The 20614-nt window shown below is 58.4% G+C and overlaps 1 protein-coding gene across 3 annotated transcripts in view; it reads left to right on the top strand.

The window, feature by feature from the left end:
• Positions 1-20614, top strand: part of PPP2R2C (protein phosphatase 2 regulatory subunit Bgamma) — a 138270-nt gene that overhangs the window by 104283 nt on the left and 13373 nt on the right. For all 3 annotated transcript variants that reach the window (XM_040488351.1, XM_040488365.1, XM_040488356.1), the window contains exons 6-7: positions 7092-7256; positions 18605-18774. In XM_040488351.1, the coding sequence (XP_040344285.1) occupies positions 7092-7256; positions 18605-18774 (335 nt within the window). The remainder of the gene's footprint in view (positions 1-7091; positions 7257-18604; positions 18775-20614) is intronic.

Genomic DNA, 20614 nt, shown 5'->3' with positions numbered 1-20614 from the left:
AAGGGTTTCAGTGGGCTTGTACAGTGAACGTTTACCCAGAATCCCCCTCTCTCCATGGCCCTGTATGGCTCCGGCGATTAGGCTCTTCTCTCTGAGCAGAATCACACCATCACAGTAAGTTTCTAAGAAGAGAAGGGAAGAGGCTGTCATGGGCTGAATTGTGTCCCACCAAAATACATATGTTGATGTCCTAAGTCCTAACCCCAGGACTTCATAATGGGATTGCATTTGGTCCTTAAATGGGTGATTAAGGCACAACAAGTCTGCTAGGGTGGGTCTTAATCCCAAAGGCAAAACAAGTCTGCTAGGGTGGGTTTAAGCCACTCATCTATGACATCCGCTGTGGCAGCCCGAGCAAATTCATACAGAGGCAAATGTTGCCAGGAACCTCATACAGGATCTGACGTGGTTTGGCCAGAGTGCTCATGGCTCATCTTTGTAGCTAGGGCATCTCTTGGAGAAAATCTTCTGAAAAAATCAGCTCAGCTGGCTGTGCCCCAACAGGACTGTGTCCGTGTGCAGGAGGCCTTCTGGGGCACCTGCACACCCAGTGTCCCTGGAGAGCCTGTCAGGGAGGCTTCTCGTGGCGTGGTCCTTGGCAGAACTGCCTCTGTCCTCACTCGCTAGCTGCTCAGTCACCATGGGAACCGCCTCTCCCATCCTGATTGCCTGTTCCCGCAGAAACATCTAGATAAACCATGCTTTGCTCAGTTAAATCAATGGAGCCCAAGGCTGCATCCTTCTCATTACTGAACTCCCCCACCCACGCTGTTGGCACCCACCTTGCAGGGTCACGGGCCAGTCCAGTGTGCCCCAGCAGCAGGGCCCTGCGGTTGTGTACTGGGTGGGGTTGCACTTAGTCCAGAACAGAGGGCACGCGGGGAGAAGCGCCGCCTGGGAGTTAGGAAGCCAGGACTCTGTCCCCGCTCACCCATGCTCCACACGTGGCCCTGCACAAGCCACTCCCTGCCCTGGCCTCCTTCGTGGGAGTGGAGGGTGGGCGGTCTTTCCCACAGGGATGCGAGGTGCTTGGCCCGTGGGTGCAGGGCCGGGGGCTGCCCTCCACAGCTCTCTGAGGCTGTGACAGTGTCTCCAAGCTCAGTTAGTTGCTGCGTCTTCATAGAGCCATTTTTTGTGACCTTGCCACCGAAGCCTGTCCCGATATTAGTGAATATTTGTGTTCTTCTCTGATGTCGATGGGATGGTTTTCATATCCGTTTCTCCCTTGAGCTCCTTCTCAAACAAATCAGTGACGTTTATTCATTTCATGTGCCGGACTCATCTTATGGCCGGTGGAGGAGTGTGGCGCTTTGTGCCTGTGCCCACACCCTGCACAGGTGGGAGGGACGAAGATCGGAAGAAGGAGGGCCGCTGGAGGTGGAGTGACCTTCTCCCCGACATGTCAGAGGCTCTCCGTGTGGGGCCTCCTGGCGTTGCAGCTCCGGGCACCGAGGGCTGGCAAACGGTTCTCCACGCTGATGTGACCCTGCCTGGCTTCAGGCCATCAGACCGTGCCTTTGGCAGCAGGAGATAAAGGAGTTTCTATAAAAATCTCTGCAAACCCGATGACTCAGCAGAAGGCCTGCCTGGATTAGATGCCGGTGTCCTTGGCAATAAGAGCTACAGACTTTGCTGTAGGGCGGGACAAACGGGCCTGTTTTCTGAGCTCCGCCGACACCCCCCCAGGCAAGGGCCAGAGCTCACAGGGCTGTGCCAGGCGCCGGAGGACATCCTCATGCTGGGGGAGGAGCCAGGCCAGTGAGGCTGTTTTACACACTGGTCCTGTGTGGGGGTCAAGAGGGAAGGTTCCTGCTACAAAATCAAGATCGTGGTCCTTCTTCTTGGCCCTGGGCCAGCAGAGAACAGCCCTGGGGGCCAAATCCACCTGTTCATAAAGTTTTATGGTCTCTCAGCCACTCCCATTCATTTACATGCTGTCTGTGACCCCGATAGAGCAGGAGGGTTGAGTATCGAGGTGAGATCTTATGGCTCCTATTCCTAAAATGTTTATTGTCTGGCCACTTACAGACATTTGCCTGCCCTGGATCTAGAGCAACACACCCCCTCACACTTGGGCCCTGAAGGAAGAGGGATTCATCGTATGACATGGGGGCAGGAGCCAAAGGCTTCGAGGAGCCAGAGACCTCCTCCTCCAGGGGGCGCTGGCCCCTCCATGCCCACTCAGGCTGTCAGGGGCCAGGGTTTATGCTTCTCACCCCTGCTCTGCTTTGCCCCATCACACAGTGGGTGTATTGCCAGCTCTGGAATCCGACTCAGTCCCAGGTTGCCCGCCCCCCGCCTCTGCCGAGTCCCCAGAGAGTGGCTCTTCCTTGCTGAGCCTCTATTTCCTCGTCCACGGGCTGGGGTACACCGCATTCACCGGTGGAGAGGTTTGAGCAGGACACAGATGTGAAGCTGGGCTGGAGTTATTTATTTCTGTGAGAGAGAGAGACAGAGCACGAGCAAGGGAGGGGCAGAGAGAGAGGGAGACACAGAATCCAAAGCAGGTTCCAGGCTCCGAGCTGTCAGCACAGAGCCCGACGTGGGGCTTGAACTCCCAAACCATGAGATTGTGACCTGAGCCGAAGTCAGACGCTCAACCGACTGAGCCACCCAGGTGCCCCGTGCCAGTCCCCTCCTTAAAGGACCCCTCCACCACCACTCCCCTGGCCTGGAGTCTCCCTGAGCCCTACTGTTCATCTCCACGTGAAGGGCTTCTTCCCCTTGAGAGGGTTTGACACTTCCTGCACCCACCCCCAGCCTGGATTGGAGGGGCCTGAGACGGGCTGGTTGGTTCATTGACTCCAGCGGCTGTTCACTGGGCACCTGCCATGTGCCGGGCACTCCTCTAGGCACCGAAGGTGCAGCAGCGATCCAGACAGGGCCCTGCCCTCGCTGGGCAGCTGGGCAGTGAACAAATAAGCATGACGAGATGTCTGTGGTACTCGTGCAGTGGTCGGGCCACTGCTCCCCAGCTCCCGGGAAGCATGAGTTTCCCGTGGATGTCAGAACAAATTTCCACAAACTGGCGGGGTGGGGGTGGGGTGGGGCTTACAACAGAAATCTCAGTTCTCGAGGCCAGAAGTTTGCAGTCAAGGTGCTGGGAGGGCTGTGCTTCCTCTGGAGGCTCCCTCCTGCCTCTCCCAGCCCCTGGTGGCCTCACGCCTTCCTGGAAAAGTACCTGGTGCTCAGTTGCGGGGTGTGGCATCCAGCAGGTTCACCTTCCCTCTTCATTCTCCTCCTCCTCCTCCTCCTCCTCCTCTTCCTCCTCCTCCTCCTCTTCCTCCTCCTCCTCCTCCTCCTCCTCCCTCCATGACCTGCTCCTCTCTCCACCTACCTGGTCAGCAAACTTAGTTGCCAAGGTGTGACTGGAGTTTAAATGCACGCCCATCACACAGTTGGAGCACAGGTATATGGAAAACAACATGAATAATTCATCCGGCTTTGCCAGGGGGAGGGGCTTGCCGATGAGTCTAATTACGCTCATTCCCCAGGGAGGCCAGTTTGCCGTAAACCTCGTGAGGCGCCGCCTACGTGTGGGATTCGTGCAGCTGCCCGTGAAATGGGGGAGAGGCCACCTGGGGGTCAGTCCTCCAAATGAGAGGGTGCTCCGGGATCATGCCCAACCCCTCGTTTCGCAAATGGGGGACGCTGAGGCTTGAGGACTGTAAGTGACGTTTGCGTGCGGCCCTGAGCATCCGAGAGAGAGCTGAGACCGGATGCTCAGCCCGGGGCCCCCGGCTTCTGACCCAGCACGGGGCCTGCCAGAGTCAAAGCCCCCACATCAGGTCACGTTTGGACCAAATGTCTCACAGTCCACGTGCACAAGGCCACATGGGTGTGAGTCAAGGAGGAGCGTTTGCACTGTGCGTTCCGTTTGGGGTATAGTTCAGGCCCGGCTTTGTGATGTGATGAAGGAGTTCCACAGTGACAGCCCCACTCGGCAATTAATCCTTTCACACACCCGCCTGCACCCGGGAGGAGCCAGGTAGCAGGTGCAGGGCGGGTCCTGTGGCGGGCTCAGCAGGAGGTCTTGGAGAGGCTGATCGCAGGGGATCAGGCTGGGTGGCCATGCCCTGAAGGATGCCCTGCTGTCCTTGACATGCAGGCATGGCTCTGGCCCTGGGATGCAGAGGCGCGGGACCCCCTGCCCGGACTCAAGGAACCCTTGCCCTGCGGGGGCCCCAGCACATTCGCTGCCACTATGGCTTGGTCTTCCTCCTCCCGGGTCATGCGGGAATGTGTTTCACGTCCGTCTTTCCCTGGCACCCACTGTATCCAGAGCCCTTTGTTTGAAACAGCAAGTGATTTCCGGAATGATGCTTGGGCTGTAAGTCCTGGGCTGTGAGTGGGACCCGGGCATTGGAGGCTCTGTCTCCCGAGCCCACACACAGGACCCTTGGTCCCCGCGCATCACCCTCGGCCAGCTCTGTGTCACCTGGTTCAGGCCTGTTCGCTGCAGACCTGATTGTGCCCCCGTGTACTTCTAAAAGCCATCACACCTCGTACCTGTTTCTAACGACTGTTGTCATGAGGCTGTCACGAGTGGTTAAGCATGATGGGGTCACGGGAAGCGTGCAGTCTGGAATCCAGCAAAGAGGCCACACCCATTTGCTTGGCCTTGAGCCCCGCGTGAGTCTGGGAGCAGCACGTGGGGGCCGGGAGAGGAGGCTTCCGGGCCCTCCCGCTGCGCTTTCTGGATACCAGTGCGCACAGCTTCCCAGCCTGGCCGTCTCTGTGAAAAGTCTCATAAACACTAGCCTCAGTCTCCATGAGCCAGACATCTGGTAAATGTGGGCGGACGGCTTCTGAGCTCATGCCGTGACTCACAATGAACGACAGTCGTAAACTGGGCGACAGGGGTCGTTGAGTGCGTCAGAGTTTTGGTCGTTGTGGAGGCAGAGCGATCCACGTCTGGGGTTCGGACGTCACGCCTCTGCTCCTCGTCCATTGAGGTGCGTTCTAGAACATCTCGAGGTGGGAAAGTGAATTGGCTTTGGACGCCGAGGGGGTCAGGAGGGTGGGTTGTGTGCAGGGACAGGTGATCTGAAAGTCTCTGAGGCTTGGAACAGCCGAGGGGGATTTCATAGCAGGTGACCCGAGGCGCGGGTCCCACAGCAGATGGCAAAGTGTCATGCACACCGCGTCCCGGCTCTCAGAGCTCCAGCCTGGGAATGACGCATGGCACCTGGCACTTCTGCCCTCCATCCTTCGGGAAGGCAATAAGGGAGCCGGCTGCGCCGAGTGCCATCGGGCGGATGGACGGGTCCTCCCGTCCCCTCCCCCTCCCCCCGCTCTGATGGGAAGCCGAAACAGGCAAGGTATTTCACCATATCCCGCGGAGTCCTGTTCCCCCGGAAGTCGTCTCTCCGTGAAACGCGGAGTAAACACGTGTCCCCTGATGAGTGACCCCACCGGGACTCCAGGCCGGCCGGCGTTCCTTGGAGCCCTGGCCACTTTGGTGTCCGTCCTTTGATGTTTGTGGCCCGAGTTCTGCAGAGAGAATTTAGTCTTGGCTTTTTCTCTCTTACGGTTCAGTCTCATTTTCCGTGATTTAATCTCTGCTGCTTATGGTACGAGAGAAGCGCAGTTTTTCGCAGCTCAGGCTCCTTTTCCCTCCTCTCGATATTTTTATGCGATTCTGAGTGTCTGGTTAATGATGGGTTTCCTGAAGCAATATTTGAGCACACAATACCGTGAGCACACACACCCTCCTCGGTGCCTCACGCAGATTCAGCATTCTTTCGGACGTTTTATGAACTCTCACGTTTACACAAGTCAGGAAATGTCTCTCATTGAGGCTTTGGCAGGAGGGGCAGGGAGAGCTGATGGCAGGAGGCGTCTCAGAGTTTCCATCCCATTCTTTCCAGACAATGAAAGATAATAATGGCAGCTGATATTCACTGAGCTCTGTGATGTATAAAACAGCGAGCAAGGGGATTTGCCGCTTCTAATTTTCACAGCAAGACTGTGTTAGCCCTGTCGATCCATTTTACAGAAGAGGAAACCGAGGCACGAAGAGCTAAGGAACTTGGTGGCAGAGCTGGGACTCAAACCCCAGACTCTGATGCCAGGGCCCACACACAGATGCAGGGGGAGGAGAGGGCATTTCAGCCAAAGGGAACGGCCTGGGCAGAGCCCCGCACAGGGCTGGGGAGTCAGAGACCAGGGTATCGCTGTCAGAGAGGAAAGTACCTTTAGGGCCGAGCGACTAGTGGGATCTGAAACTGAAGAGATAGAGGGTGGTGGAGGTGGGGCGGGGGGGGGGGGTGGGAGTGCCAGGCCTTGAATGCTACACCAAGGGGTTCGGATTTGCTATTGTAGGCCACGAGGAGTGGATGGAAACTCAGCCTTACCCCTCACTGCTGAGCCATCCTGGACAAGTTGCTCACCCTCTCTGGGCTCCAGAGTATCAGTCAGGGGTATTTCCTTTGCAAGCAACAGAATTCCTGGTCCTAGACAGAAAACGGATGAATTGGCTCCCGTATCTAGTCATCCAAGGGTCATGGAGGCCCTCTGTCGGCCCCTCTGAGGCCATGTGCTCGTCCCTCATGGTGATCGTGAGTGGAGATGACACAGATCAGCGCTGAGAACCCAGCAAGGAGAGAGCCTTTTCCCCAAAGGAGAACCTTGATGCTGTGGATAGAAGGGGAGTGGCTGCGGGGGTGGGGGAGGGGATCCAAAAGGTGCCGCACCCCCAGCTCCAGGAGCTGGGAGCACCGAGTGGCGGGAGCACTGCCATTGCGCAGCAAGAGCCTTGCACGTACTAGGCCCTCAAACACGCCCTGCCTTCTCCTGGGCACCTGGTGTGGGGGATGGAGGGGAGGCCGGGCGGGCTGGTGGGTGCTGGCTGGGGACAGGGCGCAGGTCGGGTGGGAGGCAGCGGGTCCAGCCTGCAGGGACAGTGGACGGCACCCGGAAAGGCAGCCGGCGGTCGGTCGGACGTGCAGGTGTGCAGCTCAGAGGCTGTCTGGGGCCGGGGCTTCGTCCAGGGGTCTCGGGAAGGGGGAGGCCGCTCAGATGCGGGGCACGTGGGAAGGCAGGGCGGCGGCAGTCCCCTCCCTTCTCTGGCCTCTCCTTGATGGGGCCAGACATCGTGGACATCAAGCCCGCCAACATGGAGGACCTCACGGAGGTGATCACGGCGTCTGAGTTCCACCCCCACCACTGCAACCTCTTCGTCTACAGCAGCAGCAAGGGCTCCCTGCGTCTCTGCGACATGCGTGCGGCCGCCCTGTGTGACAAGCACTCCAAACGTAAGTGCCCGTTCCCCCCGGGGACCCGGTGGGCAGTGGGGGCGGCGGGGCTGTGCCCGGGTTGGGTGGGAAGGGTGCGGGCTGGGGGCCCGTGGGCTCCGTGCTGCTGTCGTGCCGCTGGCAGGGGGAGCCTGGTCTTGCCCCCCCCCCCCCCACCGCCCTCCAAGTCCCTGCACAGGCTGGGGCTGCCCAGCTTCCAGGGACCGGGCAGCTGAAACCAGGGTCGGGGAGCGAGCTGGGAGCCAGAAGCTAAGGTGGGACCCTACTCAGCTGGCACTTCCTCTGGGAAGCCTTCGCTGACCCCCCTACATTGGTTCAGGCCCCTTCTCTGTGTCCCCAGAGCTCCCAAAGCTTCCCTTTCACAGACTAGCCACAGCCTGCAGAACTTTCTGTGGGCTGGGCCGTCTACCCCAGCAGCCTGTGTGCTCCACAAGGTCACTTCCTCAGGCTGGAACCCTGACAGGGCCAGCCAGGGGGGATGCCGGGGGGGTGCCGTGGGGGTCCGGGGCTGAACAAGTTCCGAGGAGCACGATGTGACAACCACCAGGACCACACAGTGGCTGACACTCCTTGGATACTCTGAGCCAGGCACCCAGACAGCTCTCTACCCACATCGTCTCGTCTTTACATGAGCTCTGATGGAGTCCAGCACAGAGGAGGGAGCTGAGGCTCCAGGGATGGGCCCAAGGTCACCCGAAGTGAAAAGCGGCAGGGCAGGACCTGAACCCAGGACTCTGAGATGCCCTGGCTGGTGCTCTCACCTCCAGCCTGGCCTGCTTGGTGCTGGGTTCCCCAGAGGCCCCTAAAGGCAGAGAGGATCAGGGGGTCAGGCCATGGTATCCTCCCTGGGTGACTTTGCAGTGGTAGCAGAGGGGCAGGGACAGGCAGGACCCCAGTCAGGAGGGTGGGGACTTTGGTTCATCTCTGCATTTACCTCAACAGTGTCTGGGAATAAACACTTGCTGAGTGGATGAATGAATGAATGAGTGAATGAGTGAGTGAGTGAAGGAGTGAGTGACCGCAGACACTCGGCCCCAGGAACACCTTCTCCCCGGCGCTGAGCCTTCCTCCTCCTGGGGGCTGAGTGGCCAGCGCAGGTCGGGGGGGACAGCAGATGTCCGTCTCTGAGCAGAGCTGGGGACACCGCCTGCTATGCTGCACACACGTCCCGCTGTGACGGCACGGCAGGAGCCAGCAAACAGACGAAGAACTCACCACCGGGTGGTGCAATGGCAGGAGGTAGTAAGGGACATCAGCAACAGCCCCCAAAGAGCAGGGCGCAGGGAGGTCATCTCACCGGAAGTTACAACAGAACAGACGCCTCAAGGTGCCGGGGAGCGAGCCATGCAAGCTCTGGGCGGAGAATGTTCTAGAAGGGGGACACTTCAGGGGCAGAGGCTCCGAGATGGAAGGGCACCAGCGTTGTCGGAGGGCGGTGACTAAGGGGAGGGGTGTTGGGAGCTGGGGTCCGGGAGACACGCAAGGCGGGTGACTCAGGACGCCTGTGGGTCAGGGGAAGGATCCGTTTCGTCTTAAGGGAGTGAGAAAGCAGCAGAGGGGTGAGGGCCGGGCATGAAGTCACGAGACAGGTGTTTGAAAAGAGGAAACCTCAGAGGGGTCAACGTGGAAGCGGGGGCAGGAGGAGGCCCTGCCCGGGGCTCACTGAGAAGAAGCAGCGGGCCCCGGGGGGGATGACGAAGGTGTGGAGACGGGTCCCGTCCTGGGCGTTCTCGGAAGGCTGAGCTGGCGGGCTTTGCCAAGTGCGGTGTGGACCGCGGCAGCTCCGTCCGAGGGTTGGTTGGTGCAGCGGGTGAAGGCGGGGCCCTTTCCTGGACGGACAGTGAGGACACTGGGGTGGGGGGCAGGGTGGCCGGGAGCAGAGACGGGACCGACAGGTGGGTTTTGGACCCAGTAAGTGTGAGATCGTATTGGGCCCCGGGGAGGGCTGTCGGGAAGGCAGCCGGAGGTCTGCAGTCAGGGGCGGCGGCTCGGCCACAGATAAAGGTGTGGAGTCATCAGTGTACGGACGGATGGGAAGCCCCGGGGCCAGCTAAGACGCCCAGGGCGTGAGTGTGGACGGTGCCCAGCCCCCGAAGAGCAGCCCAGGGCCAAAACAGACGACCACAGGCTCCGTGGCTTAAAACAACGCAGATTTGTTCTCCGACGGTTCTGCAGTTCAAAAGTCTGACATGGGTCTTACCAGACAAAAAAATCAAGGTGTCCACAGGCCGGTTCCTTCTGGAGGCTCCACGGGGGAAATGCATACCTTCCCTTCTCCAGCTTCTGGGGGCACCTGCATCACTTGGCTCGTGGCCCCTCCCTCCGTCTGCATAGCCAGCAGCGGCTACGGGCTCTTAATCATGCTGCATCACGTGACTGCCTCCCCTGCCCCCCCTTGCACACTGAAGGAGCCTCGTCATTACATTGGGCCGCACCTGGATAATTTAGGGAGCCCTCCCTACCTGAAGGTCAGCTGGCCAGCGGCCTTGATTTCCCCTTTGCCGTGTAACATTCCATATTCCCAGGTGCCCCCTAACGGTTATTGTTCTGTGCCCTGGAGGGCATGGCCCCGACCACCTCATGCCCACCGCGTGTGGCTCAGGCCGCAGGTGCTCTGGAGATTTGCCCGGGTGCAACGCTGGGTCAGACTGGCACGGAACGAGGTTGGAGAAGAGAGGAGAGTCTGGGGTCCACCTCTCGGCCCAGCCTGAGCCCACATGGGCCCCATGGGAAGGAAGAGGGATGAGGCCTTGTGGTCCAGCCTTTTTCATAGGGGCCAAATTCGGAAACATTGTAAACATCCAACAGAGCAAATGACGAGGAATGACGACGCCGTCCGTGGTTCGGTCGTTTAGAATGTGGCGTTAGATTTGTAATGACACGAGGAAATGATTATGTTTTATTATTATTATTGTTTTTTTTAATGTTTATTTATTTTTGAGACAGAGAGAGACAGAGCATGAACGGGGGAGGGGCAGAGAGAGAGGGAGGCACAGAATCGGAAACAGGCTCCAGGCTCTGAGCCATCAGCCCAGAGCCCGACGCGGGGCTCGAACTCACGGACCGCGAGATTGTGACCTGAGCTGAAGTCGGACGCCCAACTGACTGAGCCGCCCAGGCGCCCCGGAAATGATTATGTTACAATATTTGGTGGGGGCAAGAAAGGAAGCTAATGACTATTTTACAAAAAAAAAAAAAAAAAGGACACAGAAAAGAACACAGAAAAAACAAGGGAATGAAATATGCCCAGAAATTGTCCCTCAGTGCTGGGCTCTGAGAGAGTGATACCATGTCCTTCTCTACATCCGTCTGTGTATTTGTTTTAACTTGGATTTCAACTCTGAGCCAGGAAGTGTGTGTGCGTGCAGGCGAGCTGGTGTCTGGGGAGCATGGAGACAGCTTTGGCACCCCACGCTGTTTGAATGACGGCAGGCGGGAGGTGGAAGTCGCAGTCCCCCTTGGCTTTTGTCATCTGGCTTCCCCGGGGTCTGAGCGGGCGGCCACCCCCCTAGGCAGCCGTCACTTGTACGGTTCCCGAGCGCAGGCACACGTGTGCGGATTCCGGGCACGTCGCTGTCACACGCCTGGGGGTGTATGCCCTGCATGTGAATCAGCCCACAGACTCAGGAGTGCAGGGGCTAGAACTTTATTTTCGATGGCCCGTCTCCATTTGTGTTTCTTGCCTCTTCTCCGAGGGCCCCCGTGAACATCATAACTTTAGGGCCGCCTCTCCCTAGATCACACCGAGGTTCCCGAACGCTGTTTTCTGCAGGGCCAAGGTACGAAGGGAGGGACATGGTGGCTTCCGACCGCTGTGATCTGCTGTGCCTGGGTGGCCCGTGGCCTGGGGGCCATGTCTCTTGCTGAGACAGTTTTGCATGAAGGCAAAAATTATGCTTTTTTTTTGCTTAAATGTTCATATGTGATGTTGGTCTTTAATTGTCTTTTCTTACACTCTCTCTGCTCTAAGATTATTCGGCTCTTGGAAAGTGAGCTGGGCAACTCTCTTTCTTTGCCTGGAACGGTTCATTTAATATCTGCTCCTTGAAGTCTTAGTAAAACTCGTGTGTGCATTTGATTATTGGTTTATACAGATTTGCTATTGGAATAGATTCTGGTTTTTTTTTTTTTTTTTTTTTACGTTTTTATTTATTTATTTATTTTGAGAGTGCGAGAGAGAGAGAGAGAGAGAGAGAGAGAGAACGGGGGAGGGACAAAGAGAGAGTCCCAAGCAGGTTCGACTGTCAGCACAGAGCCTGACACGGGTCTCGAACTCACAACCCCGAGATCGTGACCTGAGCCGAAATCAAGACTCGGACGCTCCACCGACTGAGCCACCCAGGCGCCCCATAAATGGTTGTTTTCAAAGTGACCCAGAGATTAGATCCCTTCCTTTAGATCTCGCTTCTGTCCGTTCATCCAGTTGTGGCCCAAAACTCGGGAATGGCTGACAGTGGTACCTAGAGATGAGGGGTCACGACGTCATCTTCCCAGCAGGTGACGCAGTGATTTTTCCCTTCCCTGGCTGAGAGCAGCCCAGACCACAAGCAGATGGCTATTTCTGCCATTGGACAGATGAGGAAACCAAGGCACGGGGAGGGGCAGTGCCCTCCATCGGGGGCAGCGCTGGGGCCCTCAGGCCACTCCGCTGCCCAGCCCACAGCCTCACGTCTTTCTCCAAAGCAGTGGAAGTCTTTTGTCTGCTAGTCAGTATGACCGGGTAACCATGGAAACAGCTTCCGTGATGCCTCAAAATAGACAGTTACTTCTGCTTTTGACAGCACAGGGTCTGCGCTCCGCTGGGGCACGGGAGTCCCTGGAACAGGCAATCGTGTCAGGCGCTGCCCCTCGCGGGACCCCTGCGATGCGCTGGGGAAGCAACAGCCCAGCCAACGTTTGCCGATGCTTCCTGCACACTGGATGCCGTTCTAGGTTTACGTCTCATTAAATCCTCTGAGTCTCCCTATGACCGAGGCCCTCATCTGTTCATTTACAGATGAGGACGTCGAGCCTGTGGGTTTCCCGCGCTGCGGTAAGAAATCGGCACAAGTTGGGGCGCCTGGGGGGCTCAGGCGGTTGAGCGACCGACTTCGGCTCAGGTCATGATCTCGCGTTCCGTGAGTTCGAGCCCCGCGTCGGGCTCCGTGCTGACTGCTCGGAGCCTGGAGCCTGCCTCAGATTCTATGTCTCCCCCTCTCTCTCCCCCCCTACTCTGCTCACGCTCTGTGTCTCTCTCTCAATAATAAATAAATGTTAAAAAAATTAAAAAAAAAAAAAGAGATCAGCACAAGTTTAGTGGCACAAAACAACGCAAACGTATATTTTTGCAATTCTGGAGGTCAGACGTCTAGAATTCGGGTGGGGCTGCATTTCTTCCAGAGAGTTCAGGGGAGGATCTGTCTCCTTGACTTCTCTGGCTGCTAGAAGCCACCGTACCCCTTGGCTCTTGCCCCTTCCTGCACCTGCAGAGTGCGGCCCTCCACCCTCTGCTCCATCATCCCATCTCCCCCTTCTGCCTTGACCTGCTTCTTCTCTCGCTCGAGGACTCTGTGGTTACAGCGGGCCCGCCCGGAGAATCCAGGATGACCCCGGTAGCTCAGGACCCTTCACGTAGTCACATCTGTAGAGTCTTTTGCCACATGAGGGAACTTATGCAGCCCTAGGGGCCATTATTGTTGACCACATGGGTGGCACAGAGAGGTTAAGGTGTTTTCCCAAGGTCACACAGCTAGGTAGAGCTAGGATAGAGGCTCCGATAGTCCCATGCCTATGGGCTTGTGTTCTTTCTCAGTCTTCACAGAGATTCAGAACTTGAGAACTCAGGACGCTTATGGGAAAGGAGGGTGAGCTGGATTCATTGAAAGGGGCTGGACTCACTCCTGATAATGGACCCGGGGTAGAAGGTCCGGATCCAGCCACCGTCTGCTGGGGAGGCTGCAGGTATCTGGGGGCAAAGCCGGGGCAAGTGTCTCCAACAGAGGGAGCGTCCAGTGCAAAGGCAGGAGCAAAACGCAGGGCGCAGGTGGGCGTGAGGGTCAGAGAGCTGCAGGGTTAGAGAAGGGACCACAGCAAGAGGACTTTATAGACCATGGCAAGAGCTTGGGGCTCACCCTGAAGGGCCAGCAGCCACGGGGCGTTTGAGCAGGGAGCGACCCGGCCTGGCTGTGTTCTGACAGGATCCCTCTAGCTGCTGCGTGGAGAATAAACTGGGGTGAGGTTGGGCGCAGGGGCGGGCTGCTGCTCTGAGCTGGGTGGCATGGTGGAGGGGTGGAGCCTCCCCGTGGAATGGGAAGGGGGGGGGCGCGGGAGGACAGCAGGCTCTGCCTGGAGAGCGGGCTCCTGCCCTTGCGGGCTGATGGGAGGTGTGGGGAAGCCACCTGCCAAGGAAATGACAGCATCGAAGCCGGGGAAGTTTCTGAAGGACTGAGCCTGGGAAGAGAAGCCACAGAAGGGCGCTGAGGGCCCCCAGCGGGCGAGAGAAGAGGCAGGCTGACAGGTGCAAAGACAGAGAGGTGGGGGCAGACCACGCAGGGCCAGGGCCACAGGGGGGTTGGCTTTTATTTTGTCCCCTGGGGTCCATCAAATGGCGCTGGGCAGGGGGTGGTTTTTAACCGGAAATGACAATTGTCAGCTCTTCATCAGTGAGCATCCATTGTGCCCACTGTCTTGTATTGACTCCCTGTTCCTCCCCACTAGGCACACCCTCTAGCTTCCGGTGGTGGTGGTGGCCAGGGAAGTCGGGGGTCAGGGGCGGGGGGATTGTATCAGGTTGGGGAAGAAAGGCATCAGGAAAGGCACAGAGAAGAGGCAGCATGGAAGGTTCTGTCCACTCTGCGAGTGGGTCTGGGCTCTGAGTGAAGCTCCAGGCTGGCCAGGGTCACTCAGATGACCAGTGACAGAGAGGAAGGACGCCTGGCCCAAGAGCTCACAGCCCCACGAAGTGACCGCACGTCCCTGCTGATGCCATACAGGAGGGTAGTCCAGGCTGCGCAGGCAGCAAGGGTGAGCAGTTTATTTCTTTGGAAAGCATCTGTCTGGACAAGCTGTGCATAGAACAGGGTATTTGAGTTGGGGTTCTGAAGGATGTATAAGAGTTGATAGGAAAGACGAGTACTAAAAATGGGAAAGGAAATTTCAAGGAGAGAAAACAGTGAGGGAAATTACCATAGAAATCGCCACCCAGTTTTACTGAGCAACTCCTCCAGTCCCTCACTGAGTTAGGTGACCTCCGCAGGTCACATCATGCTTGTTCTCCAGGTGAGGGGACGTGGGCTTGGACAGGTCAAGGGGCTTCCCTGAGGGCGCACGGAACTTTGCTGTGCTCTGTTGCCTGGGATGGCAGGGAAGGGCATCGAAAGAGGTCATTTAGGGTGACCCTGGGAAGGGGTTGCTTAGTGTGCTACCCTAGGGACCTTGCTTGCCTCACCCTTTTCGAGGCCCTGGGGCCCTGGAGGAAAGGCGGCTGGAGGGTGGCTGGAGCAGGTGGCCCATGAAGCCCGGGCGAGGAAGGAGCTTGTCTGATACCTGTAGGAGCCTGAATCTTGATCCTGCGGGCACTGGGAGCCACGGAGGGCTTTAGGCAAAAGTGGAACACCATCAGTGGGGCGCCTGGGTGGCTCAGTCGGTTGGGCGTCCAACTTCGGCTCAGGTCATGATCTCACAGCTTGTGAGTTCGAGCCCCGCGTCAGGCTCGCTGCTGTCAGCCCGCTTCAGATCCTCTGTCCCTGTCCTCTCTCTCTCTCTCTCTCTGCCTCCCCAACCTGTGCTCTCTCTCTCTCAAAAATAAATAAACATTAAACAAAGGAGAGGAACGCCATCCGCCGGGTTTGAGGCTGGAGAGGAAAGCCAGCAGTGACCTCTGGTTTCACCTTCCCATTCCTTGGATGCACAGGTGCTTAGAGCTGGGATCCTCAGGGGGCCCCTTCATCTCACTTTGGGGCATTGGGGGGGTGCTTCTCGCCCCTCCCCACCGTGTGACCGTGGCGATGCTGTAGGGCACCCAGACAGGAGGATGTGGTTGTCAGGGAACCAGCCAGGACCATGAGAGCCTTAATTATGCAAAATCATTCAAAAAGAACCAGGAGATTTCTGGGGATTCAGACCCCCCCACCCTGAACAAAATTAGGGCGGGGGGGGGGGGGAGAGGTGGGATTCATCCCGTCTCAGTGACAGGGGCTCTGGGATGCGTTTCTTTAAACTCGTGGCAGCAATAATTACTGTGAAATGTCCTTTGTGACTCCATCAATTAGAAGGGAGACACCCCCCCCCCCCCCGCCTTATGTGTTCCCCAGGCCCGGGGGGGGGTGCTGCTCGCCCAGGGTGGGGGGGAGGGGCGGGCGGGGACACTCGGTGACCTTTTGACAAAAGAATAGCGGTATCAGAAGTGTTTGGAAAATAAAAAGAACTCCTAGGTAAGACCCGTCAGTGTCCCTTCCCCTTGATCACGTGTAACGCTGGTCCTTTTGTGCTTAGAAAGCCCTCAGAAATGCCCGGTGTGGCCAGAACTGAGGTTACACGGGGCCGTTTGGTGTTTCTGTTCTCAGCTATTGATTAGGGCGCCCGCCCAGCCTTTGACCTTTGTGGCGTCTTGCTCCTTGAAGCTGGCAGGAGACACAGCCCATGGCTCTGTGTAGACACTCCTCTGACTTGGGGCCCCACCCACCCACCTACCCCACAGGACGTGCCAGACGCCCCGCGCGGGGCAGGGGGGTGAAGCGAGCTGGGCCAGCCCTGGTGGATTGGCCGGAGAAACCTCCAAAGTGGGCATGGGGTGCAAGGGGCCCCTCAAAGTTGGGGTGCAATAGACCAACCCCGTTTTATGCCTGTATAACTCCCCTTCTGTTCCGACCCTTCGGGGCACAAATGCTAATTCAGTCAAGAGGGGGTTCCTGCCTCGAACCTGGGGAGGAATGGGGGCGGGGGGGGACACCTAGGTCCCTGCTGATTGTTTGGGGTCGCTCTTCTCTGAAACCCTCTGCCCTGCTCCTCTCAAATACAGGTTTATACCCCTCTTCATTTAAGGAAAACACACCGTCTCAGCACTTCAAGTAGGAAATTAAGTGCTGAAATTTTACAAATGCTTATCCCTGCCAGAAATGAAGGTGTCAGAGGCACAAAACATTGATTATGTGAGACGCGAATCAGAAATCGGAGGTTTTACGAGCGCCTGGGTGGCTTAGTCGGTTACGCATCTGACTCTTGGTTTCAGGCTCAGGTTATGATCTCAGGGTTTGGGTGTTCAAGCCCCACATCAGGCTCTGTGTTGCCAGTGTGGAGCCTGCTTGGGATTCGCTCTCTCCCCCTCTCTCTGCCCCTCCCATGCTCTCTCTCTCTCTCTCTCTCAAAATAAATAAGATAAGATAAAATAAGAATTCAGAGGTTTTAGAGGTTAAAGGTGACGTGCCAGGAGGTCTCCTTGCCCCTGTAGGGAGGTGAGTCCTGGAGAAACCCACACCTCGCCATGCATCCTTTTCTCCTGCCCCCATGGCCTATGGGATGACTCCTTCCCTTGGCTCACGGCGCCTCACTCACTCCTTTCTCCGTCCATGTGACCTTCCACGTGTCCCTGTCTCAGGCCCTTTGCACATGCTGTTCCTTCTGCCTGGAGTCCTCCTCTCTCAGCACCTACACTGTTCTCTGCCTCACTCCATTCAGATCTCTGCTCAGATGCTCTTCCCCCCTGGGCGCTGTCCATCCAGGTCACCAGCTCCTATCCATCTGTCTCCTTTAGTTCTCTTCTCTGCCCTCATCACCGCCTGACGGTGTAGCATGTAGTTTTCCTGCCTGTCTCTGCGAGAATGTTGGTTCCAGGAGACTCACTGCTCTCTGTGGCATCTCAGGGTCTCAGACAGTGCCCGGCACACGGTGGGCGCTCGGTGTGGACTGGGTGTCTGAGAGAATGAATGGATGCATCGGACGCAAGAGCATCTGGCTGGCATGAAATGTTTCCAGCCACCGTGCAGAAGGGAGCTCGGCAAGAGCTGCGTTTCTGGGAAAGACAGGAACAGGAGTGAGATCGGGGGTCCCGGATGGGGGGACAAGGGGCCGGAACAGACCTGGGAAGTGGGACATGCATGGGATTTGGGGACTGGGAGGGGCTGGCGGGGAGGGCACTCTTGTGAGCCTCCAGAGACATGTGCTCAGCTCTCTGCTTCCGTGTTTCAGGTGTGGGGACTCAGGGGCCAGCAGACAGAGTGGCCACTCAGCCGGTGTCCGTGGGGACAGCTAGAAAGGTTGTCAAATGTCTAAATCCTTCCAGACTGGCTGGTAAAGAGGTGTTGGCCTCCCACTCTGTCCTTCCCCGTGACCCCGGGCCCTTCCGTGGCCCAGCTCCTAAGGAGCTAATAATGCTTGGTTGGCTTGGTTGGCTAAGGTGACGCTTGGGTAATGCCTGGTCCCCACCAGGGGACTCTGCTCCAGCACCAGGGCCACTGTGGGATCTGATTGGCCAGCGAGGGTGTTGCTGGGCAGACTGGTGGGGCAGCCAGCAGTAGACTGAGCCCCGAAGAACCTGTCCTGCTGGGTGGGAACCTCCATGTGCCCCAAAGGCCCTGTCCTCAGGGGCAGCAGGGAGGGGACGTTGCCTGGGGGGCCCCTCACTGTGCACTCTGTCCCAGAGTGGGATCATCCAGTAGGGGCGGCAAGCTGTCGCCTTCAGGAGCCCGGGAAGCAACTTCCTGCGTGGAACACCTTGTCTGAGATGCCGGGAGGTGGGTGGCGGGCAGCTGATGGGACTCAGGCTTCATCTGTGGCAGCGAGATTGGATGTAGCCGCGATCCCCGTAGCAGCCAGACAAAACGTGGCTGCCCGCGGGGCTCAGCCGTGAGTGCCTGGTGCACCGTGAGCAGAGGCCCCGGGCCGCAAGCAGGGCCCAGCCTCCTCCCCGACGCTGCCCAGCACGTGCGTGAACATCAGGACGCCAGTAGGTGGCAGCAGAGTGCGGCCCAGCGCGTGTCCCTCTGGGTTCAAATCCCCACTCGGCCACTTTCTTCTAGCTCAGTGCCTCGGGCGTGGTTTTTAGCCATCCATGCCTCAGTTGTCCCGGCCATGAAATGGGACTGATAGTGGTACCGACCAGATGTTTTATCAGGGGATCGGACGAGGTGATGCACGGGACGGGCTGTGCGCAGAATCCGGCTCAGAGAGTAAATGCTCAATAAACGTGGTTCCGAAAGCTGCCCCTTCCCTCCTCGGAGGGTCGGTTCGGGGCCACGGCCTGACAGGTATTTAGCCTCAGGCTTGATGAGTGAATGAATGGCCGTACAGCGAGAGCCCAGGACAGAAACAGAGTCTTCTGTTGTTCTGATCCGCGGGGCCCGGTGACGGCAATCGATTCTCTGTCTCCACAGTGTTCGAAGAGCCCGAGGACCCCAGCAACCGCTCCTTCTTCTCCGAAATCATCTCCTCCGTGTCGGACGTGAAGTTCAGCCACAGTGGCCGATACATGCTCACCCGGGATTACCTCACGGTCAAAGTCTGGGACCTTAACATGGAGGCAAGGCCCATCGAGACCTACCAGGTGGGTGCCACGGCCGGAGCCCCTCTGAGGGGTGGGAGACCCCCCCCCCCGGCCTCCGCCTCCTGTGCCCAGAACTCCCAGGAGGGGCGTCCCCGCTGCAGAGGTGGCTTCCATACGCCCCATATGAAGGCTCAGGAAATCGGAAAGCCTGTCCCCAATCACACACCTCGGCCCAGGCCTGCCTTCCAGGCGGGGGTGGGGGCAGTGCCGTCCCCTTGCCGGCTCCTGCCGTCGGGGCCCAGGGGGACAAGGGTGAGCGACAGGCGAGGCCCGGTTTGAGGGTGCAGATGATGAAGGATGAGGTCGCCCCTCCTGGAGCCCGCGTCTGCAGTTAAGGCGGGAGAAGCCCCGTCCTCTCCCGGGGAGCACCCCTCCTTAGCGCGGGCGGCGGTGACTGGGAGCGTGCTACGTTTCTCAGTCCTCGGCACGGGCCTCGCAAGTCAGGCCCTTGGGCCGAAGCGTGGGGCACCTTCCGGAAAGTTACGACTTTTTATTTTTCTGTTAAGATCCACCCAGATAGCGTCGGGGGGTGGAAAACAAAGTTCGCACGATGTTAAGTAAGACCCCACGGGAATGGGGCCAGGGTTCTCTCTATCCCATTGTATTTGGAGGAAGTTGAGTTAAATGGCAGACCTGCAGGAGTAGGGAAGCTAGCCAGCCGCAGACCTGGGATTGCGGTCTTTCCCCGGAGCCCCTGCTCTTCCTTGCTCTGCCACCAGAGGGCAGGAGGCGCTCACTTTGCAGGAGAGGGCGGGTGAGAACAGCGTGCGTGCATGCGTGCGTGTTGTGTGTTCGGACGAGTGCATCAGTGAGGCCGCTCTGACTGCGCGGGGAGCACACACAATGCAGACCTGGGGGGGCTGCCCATGAGCCCCTGGGAATCTGTCCGTGGCCGGCATGAAGCCAGGCACCGTGTATCCCCAGGCATCTAAGGGGTTACACCTATTTGGCAGGTGCTCTGTGTCTGGCTAGACCCTGCGCCTCAGAGAGAAGTGGCAGCCGCAGCCTTGCCCTCCAGGGTCCCGCGCGACAGCGACCCTGGGTGCGGTGCGGCTGTGGACCAGGGGGCTCCCTGGGAGCGGAGGCTCCTGGAGGCAGGCACCTGTCTGAGAGAAATAGCCGTGCCCTCCCGCGTCTCTCCCCTGGCTCCACTCTCTCCTCCACAGCCCCTGGTGCCTCTCACGTGTGTGTTCGTAAGCCTGCCTCCCAAGCTCCTCCGGGGCTGCCTTTGCGCCTGTCACCGGGGGCCTCCCCGGGGACTCACAAGCAGTCAGGGGTCCTCTGCTCAGCCTCATCCGTGCCTGCTTCCCGTCAGAGGCAGTCTGGGGCTGTAATGTGCCCTGGGCGTCACTCCTCCTCCAGCCTCGGCCCAGACGAGGCCGCGCGGGCTCCCGTGGAGGCAGGTGCTGTTCCCCACCCGTCACGCTCACCACGGGAGGAGGGCGAGAGTCCCTGACCCAGTGGCTCCATCCCAGGCTTGGGCCAGTGATCCCTGCCTCAGGCTTCCCTCCCTCCAGGTCTTGGAGACACACAAGACCAGTGCCCCCACCCCCCACCTCCTCTCTTGGCTCCCACGGCAGCCTCGAGGGGCATCCATTCCAACCGGAAGGATGGCCAGAGACCAAGGAAATGCACAAATGAAATAATCACAGGCTGCAAATGAAACAAACCAGGAGCTGAGGCAGAGAAAGGAGGAGTGCTGGAGTCTGACGGAAGTGAGGGCGTCAGTCGTCGGGGGCGGGGGCAGGGAAGGCGCTCCCAGGGGCGGAAACAGCAAGTGCAAAGGCCCTGAGGCGGGCACGTGGTTCATGCGGTCAGGAAATGGTGGGGGGCCAGCTGG

Source organism: Herpailurus yagouaroundi, unplaced genomic scaffold, assembly GCF_014898765.1.
Source record: "Herpailurus yagouaroundi ecotype Mexico unplaced genomic scaffold, PumYag 28, whole genome shotgun sequence".
Taxonomy (NCBI): Eukaryota; Metazoa; Chordata; class Mammalia; order Carnivora; family Felidae; genus Herpailurus; species Herpailurus yagouaroundi.
Note: the sequence above shows the minus strand (reverse complement) of the source record. Positions and strands in the feature narration are given on the sequence as shown.